Source organism: Coturnix japonica, chromosome 2, assembly GCF_054131305.1.
Source record: "Coturnix japonica strain WE chromosome 2, WE-NBRP24, whole genome shotgun sequence".
NCBI classification, from domain to species: Eukaryota; Metazoa; Chordata; class Aves; order Galliformes; family Phasianidae; genus Coturnix; species Coturnix japonica.
In genome coordinates this window covers 20976559-20997566 of record NC_140664.1, presented here as the reverse complement: position 1 = coordinate 20997566, position 21008 = coordinate 20976559, and the positions used below count along the sequence as shown (strand labels likewise).

At 41.7% G+C, this 21008-nt stretch overlaps 2 protein-coding genes across 4 annotated transcripts in view; both read right to left on the bottom strand.

Moving 5' to 3' along the window:
* RAD54B (RAD54 homolog B) overlaps window positions 1-21008 on the bottom strand; it is a 56773-nt gene that overhangs the window by 33483 nt on the left and 2282 nt on the right. For all 3 annotated transcript variants that reach the window (XM_085537205.1, XM_015855932.3, XM_015855933.3), the window contains one exon: window positions 20432-20606. Coding sequence is in view for 2 of the 3 variants with exons in the window: in XM_015855932.3 (XP_015711418.2) it covers window positions 20432-20606 (175 nt within the window). In the remaining variant the exon portion in view is untranslated. The remainder of the gene's footprint in view (window positions 1-20431; window positions 20607-21008) is intronic.
* FSBP (fibrinogen silencer binding protein) lies at window positions 223-6112 on the bottom strand. The gene is made up of 2 exons (XM_015855934.3): window positions 5669-6112; window positions 223-1710 (listed from the first exon to the last, which is right to left on the bottom strand). The coding sequence occupies exons 1-2, from the start codon at window positions 6037-6039 to the stop codon at window positions 1185-1187; spliced, it is 897 nt and encodes a 298-aa protein (XP_015711420.2). The 5' UTR covers window positions 6040-6112; the 3' UTR covers window positions 223-1184.

The following is a 21008-nucleotide window of genomic DNA, read 5'->3' as shown; positions in this document are numbered from 1 at the left end:
TTAATTTCCTTTTCCTTTACTACAGTTTGGAGGAAGGAGACAGGGAATAAGGAAGCGGGTGTCAAAGGAAGTTGTGGATCCATTCATAACAGGCAGGAGACCAAGAATTACAAAGAAATTAATTGTTAGGGAATTAGGCTTGCCAGTATTTTTCTTCCAGTTATGAATACTGATCATAAATGCAGAGGAAAGTGTTGCTTCAAGGACAGACAGAATAATCAATTTCTTTTTCATTTTGGGCTTTTTATTTGAAACTAATCAAAGGAGCAGAACAACGGCATTTATAAAAGGTACCAAGAATAACAAAGAATCTCCTGTAGATTTCGACTCACATAACTTACGTACAGAAGCTATTTCATTCTGATAGCTTATCGTCATATTGATATCCATCAAAGGCACCTACAACTGTCTTGGTTGCATGTGCACTGTAGTAATGATGCATGCAAGTCAGCATATTAGACTTATTTTCCGGTTGAGGACCAGTATAATTACTCAAAGTGAATATACAATCATGGTAACTGTACACACAAATGATGCATGCATGCAGTTTTAAAAATGAACTGTTGCACTCGTTGTCTCTATTTTCATCATGTCCTATGGAAACACTCATCCACTGAAAACCATATTCAAAAGTATTAACTTCTTAAAAGATGTACATTTATTCAACTGTCTACTGAACATTAAAAAAATAGAACAATCCAGTAATTCTGTTTTCCAAGCTGATGCATCAGCAAAATTTCACCACTGTCACAAGATTTACCAACATGAAAAGAAGAGCATATTCAAACATAGCTTCTTACTCCTCCTTTTTACGTCTTTACTAAGCAGTAAGTTTGTGAAGGTAATAAAGGATTGCTAATTGTTTGAACAAATAACGGGTATGGTCAAATGTTGAAATAGAACTGAGCTGAATTGCTTTTTGCAACTCTATTACAGATAAGTTGAAATATTTAACAAGTTGGGATTTTCATCGTCCTGAAGTCTATACGATTTGATTATACTTCAGCCCAGAAGAGCTGGTGCACTCAAACCCCTACAAGGTGTTTTTATTAAGGTACATAAACAACAACATGGAAAACAGGCTTTCATCTTTCAAGGCCATATTAACATAAGGAACAGTTTCACTAGGGCAAAAGCATTTATTATTAAGTATTTCAGGGGATGTGACAGAAGTAATAAAATATTTAGATACTGCTGTATTCTGGCAGATCACGGCGTAGTCGTATTGCCTTTAGCTTCTCTACTTTGATTTTTGTTCGCAACAGTTCTTCTTCCAGCTGCTGCTTTCTTTTCAAACCATCTCTTTTTTCTTGGACGTAAAGCCCAATTTTTCTTTGATTTTCTAATATTATTTGATGCTCTTCTTTCAGCATTTGCAACATCTGTGGGTCATACCCACACATGGGTCTAAAGCGTTCTCCAACCTCAAGCCTAAAGAACTCATCTCTTCTTGGCACAGGAGAGGGTGACATCATAACTCTCATGTCAACTGAAGATACTGACGTTGAAGGAGACCTTTCCATAATGTGCACCAACTGGTGATCTTCCTCTTGTTCTACATTCTCACTGGGCTGTGAGTCTATTATCAAAGAAGGAGGAGGTTTGACATCCTCTTCCGACTGCAACTCCATCATGACTGTAGCAGGATGGTGATCCAACATTGCCTGTGGTGAACTGGTACCAGCAATTGTTTCTTTATCGATACTAGTGCTAGAACACACAAAATCATATTTAAATAATCCATTAAAAACTATAAAACAAACATAGTTGTCAGTAACCAAAGCTTCATTTGAAGTAATACTCTATGCTACCCATGCCTGGACCTCTGCTTTGTAACACGACCATCATCTGCATCCCTCCTTCTTTCCACCACACACAGCCCCATATTATTTAGATGGTATTGGCAGTACAACCTACATGAACAATCTTGGAAGGTTCTTATTCTGAAACAGGATAAGCGAGCATTAGTAATAAGTGAGAATAAAAACAAAGCAGCAGCAGAAGGTGATGCAAGTGACAGAGGAAACGGTTTGTGTAATCTAGAAAGCGATTTTAAAAGGCCATAAACTTGCAGAAACATTTCCATCTCCCAAACTTACTAATCTCCTCCTGTTCTAATGCATTCCCTGTTTCTGACTCATGCATGTAAATGTTTAGGCTCTATTTTTGTTGGGTTTTTTTGGTAAAACAATTGCTGAATAAAATGACTGAAGAAGCCTGGGGAGAAGAAACCACAGCCCAGATGATGACCCTGTCAGTAGATCAAGGAATCAAGCTAATCCTTGTTCCTTCCCTCTGTACCAATGATCTCACTGGTTTTCTGAAGTTTTAAGAGAGGGCATGGAAATGTTAAGAACAAGCCCATAGTTCTGTGCAGCATTTTTCCAGCTTGTACTCTAAAGTACAACACCCACTTGACTCATCTGCCTTTGTGAAAACTCCTGAGTCAGCAGCTCCTCCAGTCATGATTTGACATTACATTGGCTCTGATGATATTCATGGCTCGAACTGCTCCTGCCTATTTCACCACCATCAGCTGTGTCTGATACCCTATGGTTCTGCATATCATTCCTTTATACAGGTAATACTTTTGTAAGCCAGATCCACTTTTTGAACTATCTGACGGTATAGATCTACAAAGAATACCTTCAGCATGACTTGGGAGGCAGTACAGTGCAATATGGGAACAGGGAAGAGTTAACCTGGCACTGAGAGCAAAGACAGTGCACCACTATGGCCATGACTGTTCAAAAAGGTGGTTGCAGATGTGAGACATTCCCCAGCCCTTGAAAGACTAAACTGCTGCTAGCAGCTAAAGGCAGCCAGTGGATCCATGATTAATACAACCTTCACACATGTGCCCTAACTCTGGTGGACTTGAGTGCTATCTATTAAAACGGAGGCAGGTGTATGAGTGGTTTTTTGTGTGTTTTTTTAAGTCCTTGTGACCGCTACAAGCTACAGTCTGAGGACTATTTGATTATTAAAAACATTGCTCTGCTTAGCAGCAGATTTTCCAAAAATCAGTCCTGCCAACCACCCAAACCATTTACATTAAGGCTTTCCAAAAGAAAAAGTCTATCGAAGCAGGAATCGGAAACAGAACTTTCATCTATCCCTGAAGAAAACGATCTTAATTCTGCCTACTGTCACCTGAGCTGCATATCAAATATCAATTCTATCACCTTACTCCCTCACGCCTCAAAGCTTCACCTGCTTCTCTACACCCTTCTCACACTCCATCCTGAAGCATCAGAAGTACTTTCCCGCATACAAATTTTCACTGTTTCTCCCCTCACTGACTGTAGTTCTGGGTCTCCCCCTTCCCAACCACAGCTTCCAACACAGCTTCCCTCTTATTTATTTGCTGGCTCCTGGCCAGCTGCTAGCCTGAGAAACCTGGAAACAACTCATAGGAGAAGCAGATCATTCTGACAAAGGGGAACAGAGGGAGGGGGAAGAAAGAGAAAGTGCGAGAGGTCAAGAGAAGAAAGAGAGGTGAGGATTGGTCTAATGTAGAGTAGGGCCTCTGGGCAGTGACAAATCCATCTCTCACAGAGAATCTGGAAATGACCAAGTCTGCAGGTGATACAGATGAAGCTGTTGGTTGGGTTTGGGTTTTTTTTTTCCCCTTAGAATCAGCGTCTTAAGAGGAAACCAATTAGTGAAGAGAGAAAGAAGGAACTGAGAAACAAAAGGAACGCCTGCATGGTGGTTTCTAATGTTGTTTCTGACAACTTGACTGAAAGAAAGACAAACAACAGTTACCACAACTGGGGGATGGTATTTATAACCCTGGAGGCACCCATGATTCACTCGGTTTTGTTTAATCACAGTGAACTAGAAATTGCTTAAAGGTGCAATTAAGAATTTGGATTCATTCTAAGTTGTATTTGCTTCCAAAAAGCTAAGCCATATCCTAGAGAGTTAAAATCCAATACTGGGTTCCCCAAATCAGGATAAAATGCATCAGAACTACAAAATACTGATGTATTTGGGTAGGAAAAAAAAATATATGTATATATATTTAGATGATAAGCTTTCCCTTCCACAGGCAGCGCCTTGGCTGTCCCTAGGAACTGCCATTTGGGGTAAGCAATAATCAAGTCGACGTCCCCAGAGCCATAAAGGACTGCAAAAAACATTTACCTTACAGGAGACAAGCTATGGAGATCATTAGGTCTTAATCATTCATGGGTCATGAAAAGCGGTGCTGCTTTTTATAAGCTGATCTGCAACCCAAAGTTCTCACACTATTGTTTGTTTTTTTTTTTCCTCCTTACAAAAGTTGGTAGTCGAGACACTGCAACCTTTATTAGCGCAATTAAAAGCCTTGTTTTGTTCCAGAGTATTCTTTGGAACTGTTCCTCCAGGGGCATTCACCAGGAGCAGCAGAGCAGCCCAGTTGCTTCAGACTCCTTTACGCCAAGGACCCACAGCAGCATATTTTTAGAGCATCTGCTATGTTGGGATTTAGGCAATTGTTACCATTCAGTTCAACCGGTGGCACTGTGAATCGAATTTGTCCTGTGTACTCATGCCAGTTTTTCTTAGAGCATTCAGCTGCTGCACCAACTATCTGTATATCTGATTGAAATATGGGAAGTTCACTTCCCATTAATCCGTTTGTGAAAAGGAGAAAACAATAAAAATAAAAATCGGAGATTTCTCAAGATTTGAGAGGATTTATTTGGCTTTTATCCCTCCTGCCAAGCTCACTTTGTGTATCTGGAGGAACCAGAACCTGACCCAGGCATTTTTGGATCCCTCAAGGACCAATACAGAATCAGCAGAGTGCTGCAAGTCAGATACGAGGGGCATTCGCCAGCTGTGTAAGAAAGCCTGTATGCTGCCTGCCTGTATTATGTCTGGCTTCAGATCTAGACAGTGTGCCTCACTTTACTGAGCAGTAAAAGAAAAAAAGAAAGGAAGGAAGAAAAAAAAAGCCCTACAAAAAAGAAAACTTCTACTGCTGTATCTCTCAGTTCCTCCTCGTGTGCATTTAAGCTGCCCAGCACACAGGACAGAACTGCTTGGAGTTTAGACAGCAATTAGCTCTGCTCCAGTTTCAGAGAATTCCCATCAACGTAAGGAAAGTAACATTTTTAAAGCACATCTGCACTCCCAAAGTCACTGTGGTGCGGGGGGTACAGGGTTGGTATCAGTTCAAGCAGTATGCACATCAGAGCAAACGAGAGGCAAAACAAGCTCTCTGAGCAAGGTTTCTTAGCTCTGCAAACTAACTTTATCAAAAATCTTACATAAACCGGTAACAGTTGCATATGTTGCAAAATGACTGCAGTATTGCCTTAAATGGAGGAGAATAGCCATCACTTTGCCAGTGTTTGAATAATCTGCCTATTAAAAAGTAGGGGAGGGGTAGAGGTTGGAGCTACTATTTCTCTTTGATTCTCCCTTAACCCTCACTTTCCGGAGTGTGACAAAGACTGAAACAGGCTTTGAAAAGAGCTGAGAGACGAACGCAGTGCTAAGTCACCATAAAGCTGGTCATCAAACAAAAGCAATATGATTTTGTCATTGTTCCCAGCTTTGGGATTTTCCCTCGCAAACACTTCCTTTAGGACACCGAGCACACGAAAAGCGTTACACGGCAGATAGGAGGCGCCATCATTTTCATTCAGCAATGAAATAAAAAGAATTCTCTCACCTTTGTACACCGCTCCTGTCTCTTAAACACACATTGGAAATCTGTGGAATCATCTCCACAACTTTCTTGGTTGGCTCGGAAATGCTGCTTTTACAGTCTGAATGAGTCTCCTTTTGCTGCAATAGCTCCTGCTTGGCATATTCTTTGAGCCTCTTGTACAGCGTGCGCAGGCCCTGTGCGGTGCGAGGCGGGCGATCTACTCCGATGGCATTGTAGTTATCGGCTATGATATCCCAGCACTTGTTTTTTTCCACTATTACGGAATGCTTATTGGTGTGTTCTTCGAGAATTTTAACGTAAGGCTTCACGAGTTTTAGCAAATCGAGCTTTTCAGATAAGGTGAAATTAGAAGATCTGGCCTTCCCGACCATTGTTAGCTCTGAATTAAGGAAGCAGCTCCCGAAGCCACCATGCAGTCCCTAGCTCTGCTCAGCTCTTTTTCACAAACAGAAAAAGATCAGGCTTAACTAGGCTAGTCTCATTTAGGCCCACGCCTACAAGGGAGGGTTTATTAAAATTCCTTCAGCTTAAGCTGACGCAGGTTCAGGAAATCTGCTTAAGCCAAGCCTGACCTACATAAGGCTTCAGACTGAAGAAGACGAGAAGAAACAAGCAAAATACACTTTTGTATGAAGAGACCAGACGCACGCAGGATTTAAAAACATAAAGGTTTAAAGATTAGCACATTACCCAGCTAAAAATTACCTAATTTAGCTTGAGTAACAAGCTCTGACACATAGCTCCGGCTCTCTCACACGTATCTCAAAACTGAAACCGCACTCGAGATTTTTACACGCCACCACGTCCCCAAAAAGCAACAAATTGTTTGGTGCCGTTTATTGACTGTTAAACCGGGCAGGAGGAGAAGCGAGCGCAGCACGTAGCGCAGCGTGTGTAGAGAGCTCCCTAACAGAGCCCCCAGCTCTGGCAGTATTTGCATAATGCTGGTCCTGCTGTCAATCAGCAGTTGCATATCCCCCAGCTAGTTAGGTTACACTCGGGCTTCGCAGCAAAGCTAAGCTTCCCCTGCATTCTGCAGGCTGCTCCTGCTACCTACGCGGAGGCTTCTTAAAGAGGCAGTTTCTATTCCTGGCCGAACGCTTAACGATGGTGAAAAAACACCAAAATCCCGGCGAGAAAACCCCAAACGCCACCGCGTGAGCCCTGAATCAGCTTTTTATTAGAACTTCAGCCTGCAGCTGTGCCCTGCTAAAACATGCCTGCCTTGTAACGCATGTGTCATCGCCATTCAGGCCGCGGCGGCTGCGAAATGGCATGAGCTAACTCTTGGGCTACATGCAATAAAGGTTACATTCAATCACCGCAGATTTACTGAGTGCGCTGAGGCACGTGGATACAGGGACCAAGAAAGAGGCTGCTTTTATCATAATACTTGTGGGCATTCTCTCAGGATAAAAAATCTGACTCTTATTAATGAGATGCGTGTGAATTTCTCATGTTTGCTCACAAGTCTATCACCTTAAGTCACAGAATCACAGAATCACAGAATGACCCGGGTTGGAAGGGACCTCAAGGATCTTGTAGTTCCAACCCCCCTGCCTGGCAGGGCCACCAAACATACACATTTACTAGATCAGGTTGCCCAGGGCCCCGTCCATCTGGTCTTGAACACCTCCAAGGACGGGGCATCCACAACCTCCCTGGGCAGCCTGTTCCAGGGCCTCACCACTCTCCTAGTGAAGAACTTCCCCCTAACATCCAACCTAAATTTTCGCTGTTTTAACTTAAAACCATTTCCCCTTGTCCTGCTATTGTCAGCCCTTTCAAAGAGTTTACTCCCCACGAGTAGTAAGTCGAGCCTTAGCACAAAAACGCACCCCAGGCTTTCCATTTTGTGGTCAAAACTAAATTAACGAATCAGAGAAAAAGGGGAGGGGGGAAAAACCATGCATAAGAGGAAAGGTGCTCATGAAACCCAAAACCTAGTGTGAAAAATGACATACGTCATTGAGAGTCCAGAGGGTGGAAACAAACACAGGCTGAGATAGCAGCAACTGCCTCTCGAGCTTAACATGTTCAGCCTTGAAAACAAGGGAGCCTGGAAGGGGGGTGAGGGCAAGAGGAACCTAATTATAGTCTGAAATATCTGAAGGCAATAAAGATCTGGGTATAAACTTGCTTGCTCTAAGGGCGAGAAAAGCCAAAGCAGATGCAAGATGCATTCAGAATTTAAAAAAAACCTTCAATTAAACAAAAGGAGACTTCAGCTGCTACAGATCAGCCAGCAGGTAGAACAAGAAGCATGTTTGGAACAAATGGTGACACCTCACCCAAACCACCTCGTGTTTGAGACCTGTCTGCTTTGCTGGCACTGCTTTCAAGCCAACAACAAATCAAGCATTTTATAGTCTGCAGCCCATTGCAGCAGTTTTGAGAAACAAAATACTCGTGTGGTTAGAAGCACTGTATGAAAACCAGTACTTTTAAACCCCTAATCCTTCCCTATTTCCCCACACTTTGCTATTTACTACAATGAAGAGCTGGATGCTGGTGGTTATTATTATTTTCATTGCACTTGGTTGCTCTTTAGTATGTACAAGAAATAAAAACCAAACTGGTTTATGCCTGAGGAACTTCAGGCTGCTGGCAGTGTTGGAATCGAGGAGTCACAAGAGAGCCCACACTGTGCCCTCATATGTTGGAGCAGCTGTGCACTGCCTGATCTCATGACTTTAGTGACAAAAGGAAACAGTGTTAGGTTGTGTGATTGAAGGCTCCTCCCCACAAACACAGAACAGCACAGATAACCAACAGACCCCAGTAACCAGAGCAAAAAGAGCTCTTGGTCTGACTATTGCCATGTCTGCCACAGCAGGACAAGTAGCACAAGGGCTCGGGAGTGGGGCCATGACAGAGAGCTGATGGGAGAAGCTCTCTAGATTACCTTGCAAACAAAGGGGGAGGGGAAGTAGTGACAGCCCACTGGGACATGGGGCTCATTATGAGCTGCCAGAAAGGGTATTTTTGGATTGCACAAGGCTTAGTACAGGATATTTAAAAGAACCAAGGGCAAAAAAAGTGTGGGACTAAAGTGTTTGGGGAAGGAAGAAGCACAAGCAAATACTGGGGAAATAGGATAAGAGGGGCCCAGATGCATATCAGCAGGAGCGACGCAGTACAGTATTGCAGCCATGCCCTGGGCCAGGTCATTGCTGTTTGTCCTCACTTCTTATTAAACTGCATTTGTAACTGCTTTCCTGGGTGAGAGGAATCCTTACTCTGTGCATGGAAGTGCATCCAGGAACTGGAGCTAGACCACAGGTCACAGGAACCCAGGTGCACAGGGTGCCAGCAAGCAGAGGTCAGAACCCATGCATTGCTTTGGTACATGCCTGTGCACGATCCCTGACAAGCACTGAGCCAGAGTAGCCAGCAAGAAGGGTAGCAATCTTGGGAGCCACAAACAGGAGTAGCTTTGAGTCTGGCCAGATGCTGGAGAGAGCAAAGAGGCTGTGGGCTGGCTACTGGGAAGGTCATAAATCAGAGCAGCTGCCAGAGACCACTCGGTTTGTGTCTGTGGGGGTGAGGCAGCTGGGAAACCAGGCATGCAGAAGAGTAAGCATCTAGGACCCGTCATAGAAGGAATCCATCCTTTCATCATGGTCAGCCACAGAAGGGAAAGGATGAAGCCTTTGATGCCGCTGCTGTCTATGTGAATGCTGTGTTTTCTGTGCAGCTGGCCATATCTGTAATGTAGTGCATGCACATGCCTGTGCGCCTCCTGGAACAACTACATACCCCTTCACAGTGGGCTGGAGCCAGCCTCAAGGAGCTGCAGCAGCCCTTCTTGTGCCAGGCTGCCAGGTGTGGCAACTCCAAGCACAGAACCCTCTAAACTTGGTCACTTAGCAGCTGACAGCTTAACGCTCACCAACCTTCCACACTAATGCCATTACCGCAAAACACCACCACAATGCTTTCTTTGGAGCAAGAGCCTGAAGGAGTCGGTCTGAATTACTTATTGTTCTGCGGGAGCGTAAAATAACCCTTGTAAAAACGAAGCTGCCAAACAAGGGTTTTTTTTCCTGTTTTTTGGGGGGTTGGTTTTTTGGTGTTTTTTGTTTGTTGTTGTTTTGGTAGCTCTGCTCATCAGCCTAAGGTCACATCAGTACTGGGGTGAGAAATCACAAATCACAGAAGAGAGAGCTGCATATTAACATGGCATTCACTTCTTTGAGCCCCAAAAGGTGTCGTTTCAAGGTGAATACAAACAAAAAGCAAAGTTGCCACAGTCCACCCTTCATCCTACACCGCCCACCAACATGCACACTTATTACAGAACAGTGTACACAGCCAGTGTATTTAAATAGATAAATAAAAAGACACAAATAACGCTTTCTGGAGAGCTATCAAGAGATGAATGAATCACAGATAGAAGTAGTGAGGGATTAAATAAACCAAACTGCTATGAAATGAGTTGTTGAAAAAGTTCAATGGATCCAAATTTTAGAAGCCAAGTGACAGATGTAGATCGTGACCAATAATTGCATCAAGTGGCCCAATTTCACTTTGGACATATATGAGACAGAAAAACCTCTGAAGAATGATTTCTTATACTAGAGAGAGAAAAGGGAGGGAAAGGAACCTTTGCCAAACAGAACTGAGGGAGAATACCTCCATTACATTCTTTTCAGGCTTTCTGATCTCTATAAAGTACACAACTAAAAGACAGGAAAAAAAAAATCAAAACAAAAAAACAAAAAAAACAGCAAATTACATTTTTAAGAAGACCCCCAAAAAAACATCATGAAATATGAAGCTTAGAACAGACTTGAATGTGGTGAATTACACTGGATTATGACATTCAGACAGGGACCTTATAGTGCAAGGAATATCAGATCAATAGAAATGACTACTGAACTCTGTGAGGGTAGTCCCAAAGTAGGTCTAAAAGATGCCTGTTTTTCTTTTGTTCAACACTGTGTAGGCAAACTAGCACTGGAAGGAAGGACTGGGTTTGGCATTTGTAATCACTCAGAAGCCCAAGAATCTTAAAAACAAGAGAACGATTGCAAGGTTTGATCCGAAGCTGAAGTGAAACTCTGATACTCCTGTGCTTATTAGAAACTGTAAGAGGATTCAGCAGCTAAGACGGGTTGTGTTACACATCACTGAATATACCGGGGTATACTGGCAGCAAAAATATTTGGCAAGCATTGAGGCAGTTGCTCACTTGTGCAAATGAACTTGGCAGCTGCATAAGATGACTTGAGAGTGGCTGTGGATAGTAAGGGCTGCAAAAGTTCCATTAGGTCATCCTACAGTCTTCCTTACTGACATGACAGCAAGATGGTTGCCAAGTCATTCCATCGGTCTTAAGAGTGTGCTGCAGCAAAGGGTGGGTGAGAAAGTTTTCAGCTCCAAAGGTCTCCCATTGTGACTGTTTCACGGATAATCTCCAGAATTAAGACTTGCAGGCATTATTCATGATGGAGAATTAAGAATGCCAAAGTTTTGAGAGCTAAAAAATGCAAGAAGACTTCACCTGGAAGTTACCGTGCTTAAGCAGACCCTCTCCAGAGTTTCTTCAGTTATTTCTAGAACAATTAAACTGTTTCAGATGTAAAATTCCAAGCGTAAAAGCTAACTGCACTTCCATTCCCTCTGCTGATGCTAGGTGTTCCCCATGAAATGGGAAATACTCAGATGAGACAATTACACCAGCCTTCTCCAAGCCACCTTTTAAAGAACTCATCTCAGTCTGATATTCCAGCCCACACTTTCAGATCTGTAACCATCCTTCAAAGGAAGTTTAACTTAAAGTAATAGATTATAATGAAGTGGCTACATAGCTACTATATAGCACTGCAAATAAGCTCTTCACTTGATAAGTAAGAAGGAACAGCATCATTCTTTACAAATTCAGAAGAGCCTCCAGTTGTTAATACACACTTGTACTTTTTCAGCAAGCTTTTTCATGACTGACCAGAAACAAGCAGCTAAGACATACAGAAAGATTCAGAAGTAGATATATATATACATATACATACATACATACATATATATATATATATATATATAAGGATATTTTGCTTAAGTTCTTAAATTCCCACTTGCAAGACAGACTCTAGAGAAGCCAAGTTTCTGCAATTCTTCCGTCTTTTGGAGATGATTCTTTTCAATACTAACCTCAGAATACTTCTCTACTCACTATTCCCAGCATTTGACATAGGAACAGCTTTCTCTGTGCTTCTGATTTGCTCGAAGTGGCAGTTTTGAGGACCTAGGGATAATTGTGTAACCCCTATCATGTTGATTTTCGGAAAGTCGTGTTGTGATAATGCTTCTATTTCAGGGGCAGACTTAAGGCCCAAAGCCAAAAACTGGGATCGAACTCTGGTCATGCTGGCATAGCAACAAAGGGCATCCAAACAATGAGCAAAACTACAGAAGGATATGAAGGAATCCAGGCAGAGTCTGTAATAACACTCATTATGGCTCAAAAACACCTTCCATTTCACTTGAATAAGTCATTTGTCCTTTCATCTGATACCCACACTCTCTCCCATCTTCCCTTAAATCCAAATTTGTATCTTATCTAATAGGGACAGGAGGGTGCTGGGGAGAAGCAGGCTTTCTGAAAGGTGATAATAGAAATAAAAAAGATCTAAGAAATTGAGGACAGCCGTGAATTTCTTCTTTTGCCCATCTTCACTCCTTACACACAAAAAGGGTTGATAACAAATTCTGATAAACAAGTTAAGAAGAAACCATATGGACAGCTTTCCTCAGAATGAATGGAGACACTGATAGAATCTTTACTGCTAAATCCAAACTGTTAAAAATAGTCTCTAATCAGAATATCTCTTAAGTTTCTTATTTCAAAAGTGAGTACTAGATCAATGTTTTTTCTACGTATTTCGTGTATTTGCATGCAGTCCACATGGAGCGAAATAATAACAAATACGTTGCCATACTAAGTTCATTTTCGAGGCCCATTCCCACCTTAGAAAAGTGAGTTTCTTTTATCTCTGCTGTTTCAACATGAGATCTCTGTATCTGTATATAAAAAAAGTGAGCTTAGGTCTTTTTTTTTCCCTTGTTTACAAATGTTTAATGTTCAGTAGATTAACACATTGAAAAGAAAGGGAAAAATGAATAAAAGACGGTTGCTTACATGTAGCACAGCTCTCTTCAATAGTGTATCTATCATTATACAAAAACAAAGTAGCAGATCCCGTCACAAATAAGTTAATGCTGTTCAGTTTAATAGGCAAGTTGTTACCAAAATGCTTTCACATTAATCCTTCCAACTGTTTGGAAACTGTTTCATATCACCTATCTAATAAATCCCTGATAGTCTTTGTTTTCTGACCGTCTCAAACCTTTTAGATTTCTAGTTTCCTTCCTCTCTCCTTCATTATCTCCACTGGTTCAAACGCATACATTACAACACACATAACTAGGACACAAGTATATTTCACTGTCAATTCGCTGCCCTTTTCACAAATGTGTGAATATCCTGGTTATGTCATTTATCATTACAGAAAGCCTAGTTATTCACATGGCAGCTAGGTACAATCATATCAAGTTATAAATTATGTCGTACTAACTGTGGAAAGATCACACGAGAATTGCACAAGACTGGATTTGTTTTACAGCAGCCCATTATACTGCATTGCACATGGCTGCCCCATCCAGGAAAGCAGCTTTGCACTTGCTGAACGTTACATGATATGTTGTTTTTGGTGGTGGAGCTGGCCTGGTTTCCTCCCATCCATCTCACACACGATGGTTTACCTCTGCAACCACAGCACGTCTTACTGCTCAACCAATGGACAGACAGTTCAAGATAAGTAACACTGGTTAGGGAGGAGAACTTTTTCCACAGGCCAGTGTATCACATCAGCACACCCTACTGTTTTCCTTGCATTCAGTCTATGCTAATGACTCTTAAGTAATTTGATTACAGCTACAATTCAGTAATACTTTCTCCCCGAAGACTTTAAAACCAAAGAAGTGAGAGAAGTCACGGCTGCTGCATTTGGTGCTTCCTAGCAAAGAAACAGAAGACCTTAAATCCAGGGTTCTGTTCTGGCCACTACCATAAGGCAGGTGAGGAATGCAGAATAGCAAGGGGGGAGGGACATACTGAAGAGTCATGAAAACAAGCAAGGGCCACACCATTTTTATTCAGAGTAACTAAATGGGCATAGAACCTAATTTGTAGCCTGTGGGAATATTCTGATTTTGAGTAGACAGAGGTGTTGTCACCATGTGTGTTACTTGTGCTCTCAGAGCTCTGGGAACCTACTTCCAGTTGGTCTTGATCCATATGGGTCCCTTCCAACTCAGGATATTTCGATTCCATAATGTCAGACCAGGGTGCGAGAGTGAAGAATATCTCAACTTCTTCTTAAATTCTAGGAATTTTGAATACTAAGATTACAGTAGGAAAGTTGTTGGGCTAAAACACTGCTTCCTGCTTTGCTACCATATCATGTGAAAGTGTAAGAGAACACAGTGCATGACCATAGCAAAAGGTTCTCCTGTGGGGAACCCTGGGCATACATAATTAACTGGGGAAGTGCCAAAGAAAGTCAGATGCCCACAGCAGAGAAGTGGACATTATCTCATATCACAAGAAAGAACAGCAAGCAAAACGTGTCACCACAAGGTGATGCCACAGGTCCAACTCTGTAGCCCAGAACACACAAACCATCTAGAATTAAACCACAGAATCCTCAGAAATAAGCCTGCCTGCAAAATGTTGATTGGTTGCTGAATAGTGAGGTACTGAGCCAACAGGTAACAATTTGTATGGATACCTACCATGGCTGATGCATAAATGAACACTTATGGAACAGCATCAAATCAAGAATAGAAACAATTTCCGCTCCTTATAAACTTCATTTAACATCATTCTAATTTCCTTACTCAGTCCCCAGGTAGAGGTGACACCTATGCAGAACAGAAACTACCTTGAATTTAGCAAGAGCTGGCCTCTTCACTACAACAAACTGCTCTGTCTATCACACTGCAGGGAGAAGCAGTTTATTTTATATAATGGAGAACTAGCAAAAATGAGATCATTTTGAATACAAGATGGTAAAATAAATTAAAAACAAAATGTAGCAAGAGTAATGTGGTGATTAATGACTTCAAGTGAGGCATCCACTAACACCACAGCTGTACTAAGGGATACTTAGTTGTTATTGAAAGCTACAGATGTTTCTGCAGTGTCTTCTACCCAAAGAGTTAACTGCTTTACCAACTGTGTATAAAAACATTTGAGGGGCCCACTGAGCTACAGCCATACATGCAGCTCCACCGCTAATATAGACAGATGGTAAAAATACCCGACTGGAATATCTTTTCCAGTTCAATCTGTAAAGTGCAATAATGGAAATGAAGGAAGCAATAGAAATTACAATTAAATTACAATTACAATGTTTTAAAATGCTGATGGAGACAAACAATCCTTTTATGAAAATAAAATTCACTTAAATGAGGAGTTTAAACATTATAGGGCAACATATTCAGTAGATATTAATATTCCGGGGCAGCTGGAAAATGTATTCAAAACTGTATGCAAATAATAAATATGGTTAATATTATACACACGACAAATATGCAAGAACATTCTGTCATCGTAGGGCGAATGCTTTAATCTTGTTCTGAAATACAGTTACAATCTGTCTGCATTGTTAGTTCAAAGGTAGGATTTGAATATGACTTCTGACAAAGTTACTCTCAGAAGGAGCGTTAACAGATGTTAGAGATGGATGAAAGACAAGGAACTCCTCAGACAAAAGCAGAACAAGAGGTGGGTTGTAACAGAGTGACAGACTCTTTATGCAGCTTTTCTGTTCACCTACACCAGGTTCAAACAATGGATTAGGGAACCTACACCCAGGAGGGGTGTAAACTCTTCGAAAGGGCTGACAATAGCAGGACACAGGGAAATGGATCCAAGTTGAAGGAGGGAAGATTTAGGTTGGATGTTAGGGGGAAGTTCTTCACTAGGAGAAGTGGTTAGGCCCTGGAACAGGCTGCCCAGGGAGGTTGTGGATGCCCCGTCCTTGGAGGTGTTCAAGACCAGGTTGGACGGGGCCCTGGGCAACCTGATCTAGTAAATGTGTATGTTTGGTGGCCCTGCCAGGCAGGGGGGTTGGAACTACATGATCCTTGAGGTCCCTTCCAACCCGGGTCATTCTGGGATTCTGTGTGATTCCGTGATTCTCAGTGCAACTTGAATGCCATGTCCAAGCACACAGGTGAAAGAGCAGTTTGTCTCCACATGTGATATCGCAAACCCAGAGGGAAAACAAAGCAGCATTCTCCTAGATTAAAAAGTCCAACAGGAAGTAAACCGCAAACTCTGATAAAAAGCATAAATTTGATTCATTGCATATATAAATATGTATGTATACACACGCATAAAACGTTGCATTGAACAAGGAAGTGCAGGTGAGAACCTCAGTTGTGGCCAGCCCCCCTTATTACCAATATATGTGCATTGATCATCTGGTAGAGATGATTAAATCCAGAATACTGAGACACTGAGGAGTTCAGCAGAGTTCAGAGATTTGTCAGTCTGTGGATACTTCAATCACAAACTATTTGTCATGTAATTGCTTACAGGACGTCAGAAAGTAATGAGGACAAATAGAAGCCAAGGAATTTTAAGAGCCACAATAATATTCTTCCAGACGTATAATTTTCAATTTCTGCTATATATTTTTGGAATGGTAAAATAATCTTCACTTTTAAAGAGCATGTAGACTTATCCAACTGAATTCTTTGCAGGCATATGAGACAAATAAATTGCCTCCTCCCACCACATCTGTTGGCAGCATCAAGTAGTAAGATATTCTGAGTACCAAGAAAAAAGGTACCAAAGTGATTGCCACACTGTTTGCCTCATAGGAGAAAAAAATATATACTGATTCATAAAACTGTAATAAAGTTTATTTTCTTACACTGATACTTAGGAAATTCCACACGAATGTGTGCAAGAACTTCTTTACAGTGAGGGTGACGGAGCACTGGAACAGGCTGCCCAGGGAGGTGGTGGAGTCTCCTTCTCTGGAGATATTCAAGACCTGCCTGGACGCCTACCTGTGTGACGTGGTGTAGGGAGCCTGCTTTGGCAGGGGGGTTGGACTCGATGATCTCTAGAGGTCCCTTCCAACCCCTACAATTCTGTGACTCTGTGAAGATACATCATTTTTCAGTTGTGACATGGTGGGGTTCAGGTTGGATATGTGGAATAATTTCTTCTCCAAAAGAGTGGTCAGGTGCTGGAATGGGCTGCCCAGGGAGGGGCTGGAGTCCCCATCCCTGGCGGTGTTCAAGAAACGTTTTGATGTTGTACAGACAAACATGGCTTAGCGGGAATTACTGGTGACAGGCGGACAGTTGGACTGGATGGTCTTGGATGTCTTTTCCAACCTTGGTGATTCTATGATTCCATTTGAAAACTTTCTTAAAATTACAAAGCATAGGCAGGTTTCACTCTACTAAAGTTGATACCATTTTACTGAAACCTCTTTAAAGGCTTTTATCTCATCTGATAGAAGCTTAGATTCCTTTTCATTAGTGCAGTATTAGGATAGAAGAGAAAAAAAACTGGAAAAGCAAGTATTTTTAAGCCAGATATGCTATAATTGTTAGGTAGATGTTATCTAATCAGCACCAGGATACTGACACAGTGTGTTGGATAAGTTTCACTGAAAGAATGTGCAGCATTTTCAGGGCTGGGTGAGCAGAAATGAGCAATGAACAGTGCAATTGTCCAGCTGTCCACAGGTGTTTTATAAGAATTTCAGTGGAAGCTGGGCTATTCATTTACACATTCCACTGCTGGACTAGAAACCCAAACACTGAAGCTTTCAGTGTGATATAAAGTTAACAACCAGCTTATTATCTGTGTTAAACACTATTCAGATAGTAAACCAAAATAATGCCTACACAGACTCCTTAAATCCTGAAATTATCTTAATGTCCCTTTAAGAACGCAGTCTTTTTTGACTGAAGATATAATTCCATTACAATAGTAATAATAAACAAAGACCAACTCTGGCTTTCACAACTGGTTTCCATTACTTCTGAATTTCATACCAGGAACAGTTTTGTCAAAACAATTTAGTTTCACACCACGAAAGAGGTTATAGTTTACACAGTCTACAGAATGGCTATATCAGCTGTAATGAATACAGATAATGAATAGCAGATAACAGTAACGTAAGTGGCAGAAGCTGTCTTAGAGGATCTAAGTTATTAAGAAACTGTTTAAGATTTAAACAGGGTCTTGAACACCTCCCCGTCCTTGGAGGTGTTCAAGACCAGGTTGGACGGGGTCTTGGACAACCTGATCTAGTAAGTGTGTATGTTTGGTGGCCCTGCCAGGCAGGGGGGTTGGAACTACTTGATCCTTGAGGTCCCTTCCAACCCAGGTCATTCTGTGATTCTGTGATTTAACGAAGCCTCAATGCAAGACTGTTTCCACAGTGCAGCATTTGTACCAGCAGTGAGTCTGGTGACTATAGCCAACATTTACTTGTGATATCCCTTTTTTTCTTTTTTATTTTGAGCTTTACCAAGAATTGCAAGATTGGTTCTTCGGATGTTGAAAGGTTCTGGCACAAAATGGTTTGTTTGGTTATTCAAGCAGTGCAACATCAACACAAACAGGTCACTCAGTCACGTAACTGTTCCTTTTACTCAGGTAATCACAGACACCCCCTATCAGCTGCCCCTGGAATACATGATACTGAAAAAGCATTTAGTATCTTTCCTACTTCACAGTTTTTTTTTCCTGTTGGGAAGATGATAAATTTCCCTCCCTGAGGCCACAAGAAGATTATTTTGGAAATAAATCCATTGATTATCCTTTAAGTGCACTGTTAGATAGAATCAGCAGCCAAATTTTTGCAGACGTATCTCCAGGAAGTCAAACAACTTGTCTTGTACACACTGAAAATCTTCTGCAATCATGAGCATCATAGAGTTGGAAGTTACAGCATGCTGCAGATAAATAACAAACCCATAGAACCACAGGGACTTACGACATAATATACTGGCAAATCTTCCAACACTGGCTCTGCAAAACAGAGCACAAGTACTCTGGGTAACACAACATAATTATGGCAGCATCTCCTCAGGGCTATCACATGTGACTAATCAACATCATTATCTGAGGGTTAAATCCAACAAGAAGAGACAAATGGAGTCAACAAAGTTGTTGACTTGGGTACAGAACTTGTAAGATGTTACAAAGAGTATAAGGAGATCACACAAGACATTATAATCAGATTTTTAAGGGGAATAAAAACAAGATAGGCCAAAGGGAAGGATGAAGGTGGTTCAGGAAGGAACAAGTGTGGAAAAAAGAGGAAAAATAGGAGCCAGCTTTAAACAGGTGACTGGTCAGTATGCTTGTCCACCTGTGCTCTGCAGTCCATCACCACAAGCTTCTCATCTTATGAAACCACGTTTTAAAATGTTTCCTGGGTGAAGGGACTCTTATTACGTGTGCATAAACGCTCATGGGATTATACATGCCAGAAATGGGGCATGGCCCACACACAGGTACTTAGGCCCCTCTGAACTGAAGTGCCAACAACTGGCAAAGCCATGTATGTTGCCTGGTTATGACAGTGTGTGACTACCAGCAAACATCAAAGTGGACCAGCTGATAACTAAGAAATGAGGGTTGGGTTGGCTGCCCACTGCTAAGTCTGGACTAGGTACCAGAGTGTCATGTTGATATGTATGCATCTGCTGTGAACAAAGCAGCTTGCAGACCAGGAGATAGAACAGCCAGGTTATTAAGTAGATCAGATGTCTAGGGCCATTTACTGGAGGGATCTGTAGTGTGTTTACCTATATGAGGGCAGGTCTGAGAATCAGCAGTATGACTGAGGCCTTTGTGGTTCACATGCTCAGGTAGACAGATGGCAGTTCAAGGGAGGGAGGGAAAGGACTGTGTAAAACTATTCTACTTATCAAAGTAATTAGTTATGAAGAGAAAACAGTGAATTAACTGCAAGATGAATGTTAAGATGCATGAGTTGGCTCCAGGGGGTATTATTTTTATCCATCAATGCAAGTAATCCAGGTGAAGCACAATGCTTCTCAGATGCATTTGGTAGCAGAGCTAGCACACCTGAATTCATACAGTGTGGAACATCTCTGCATGTGTGATCACAGCACATGAAGAGTAGAGAAAGTAAATACTCAATTCCATGCAGTCAATCAAGTCCATCAAAGTGCACTTACTACACTGCAGACACCACCGACTTCACAGTGCTTGCTACCTGGCTTTTGAGAGGAATATTCATTACCAGGGTTAAAAAATTAATGAATGGTACACATGAGTGAGCACAGCCTGTCCTAGGTACATGAGAGTCAATAACACATGCTTGAATCTGAACAGCCACCAGAAACAATGTCATCAGATCGGAGCTTACACTGAAGAGGCCCTCATAGAATCATAGAATTACCCAGATTGGAAAAGACCTTGAAGATCATCAAGTCCAACTGCAGCCTAACCAGTACCCTAACTCTAAAAACCCTACACTAAATCATATCCCTCAGTACTGCATCCAAAAGGCTCTTAAACACAACCAGGGATGGCGATTCAACCACCTCCCTGGGGAGCCTGTTCAAGTACCTAACTACCCTTTTTTACTACTAACAAAACATTAGTATTTCATTAAAGTTTAGAAAGCAACATTCCATCATAAGCTTTTAAATTCTCACACAACTCACAGCAGTAAGTAGGAAAGTGCATCTTACCAGCTTTGGATGCACTCTGCATTTTCATTTCCAACTTGCTGCACTTACTAGTGCTGTTCCATGCTTCTGTAGACTTTACTTTTCCAGATGACTCAACAGACTGTGTCATATTTTCGTTCTGATTCTCACTGAACATTTCAGACAACAGCGAAGCATTTCCATGTTTTTCATCTATCTGCAAAAGAGAAAGAAGTTCAGGACAGCATTTCCTTCAGGCAGCTGAAGTGAAACAGAAAAGAGAGCAACAAGAAGAGATTCCAGTAGTTTGATAATGAGGAATGCGTGTCTATCTACACAGATATATACATTCCTACACAAATATATACACTCCCATTTCAGAACAGTAAGTGTGTGATCACAAAACCAAACATTGTTCATGCAAGTAGGTTGTGAGCTGCATTTAATAGAAGTTTCCAAAGATAAAATTAATAATCAAGGGCTGACAATAGCTGGACACGGGGAAATGGTTTTAAGTTGAAAGAGGGAAGATTTAGGTTGGATGTTAGGGGGAAGTTCTTCACTAGGAGAGTGGTTAGGCCCTGGAACAGGCTGCCCAGGGAGGTTGTGGATGCCCCGT

Excerpts from the sequence above, each read along its gene's own strand:
- FSBP (XM_015855934.3), bottom strand. The coding sequence starts at position 6,039 with ATGGTCGGGAAGGCCAGATCTTCTAATTTCACCTTATCTGAAAAGCTC. Across the intron at positions 1,711-5,668 it reads GACAGGAGCGGTGTACAAAG|CACTAGTATCGATAAAGAAA; the intron begins GTGAGAGAATTC and ends TGTGTGTTCTAG.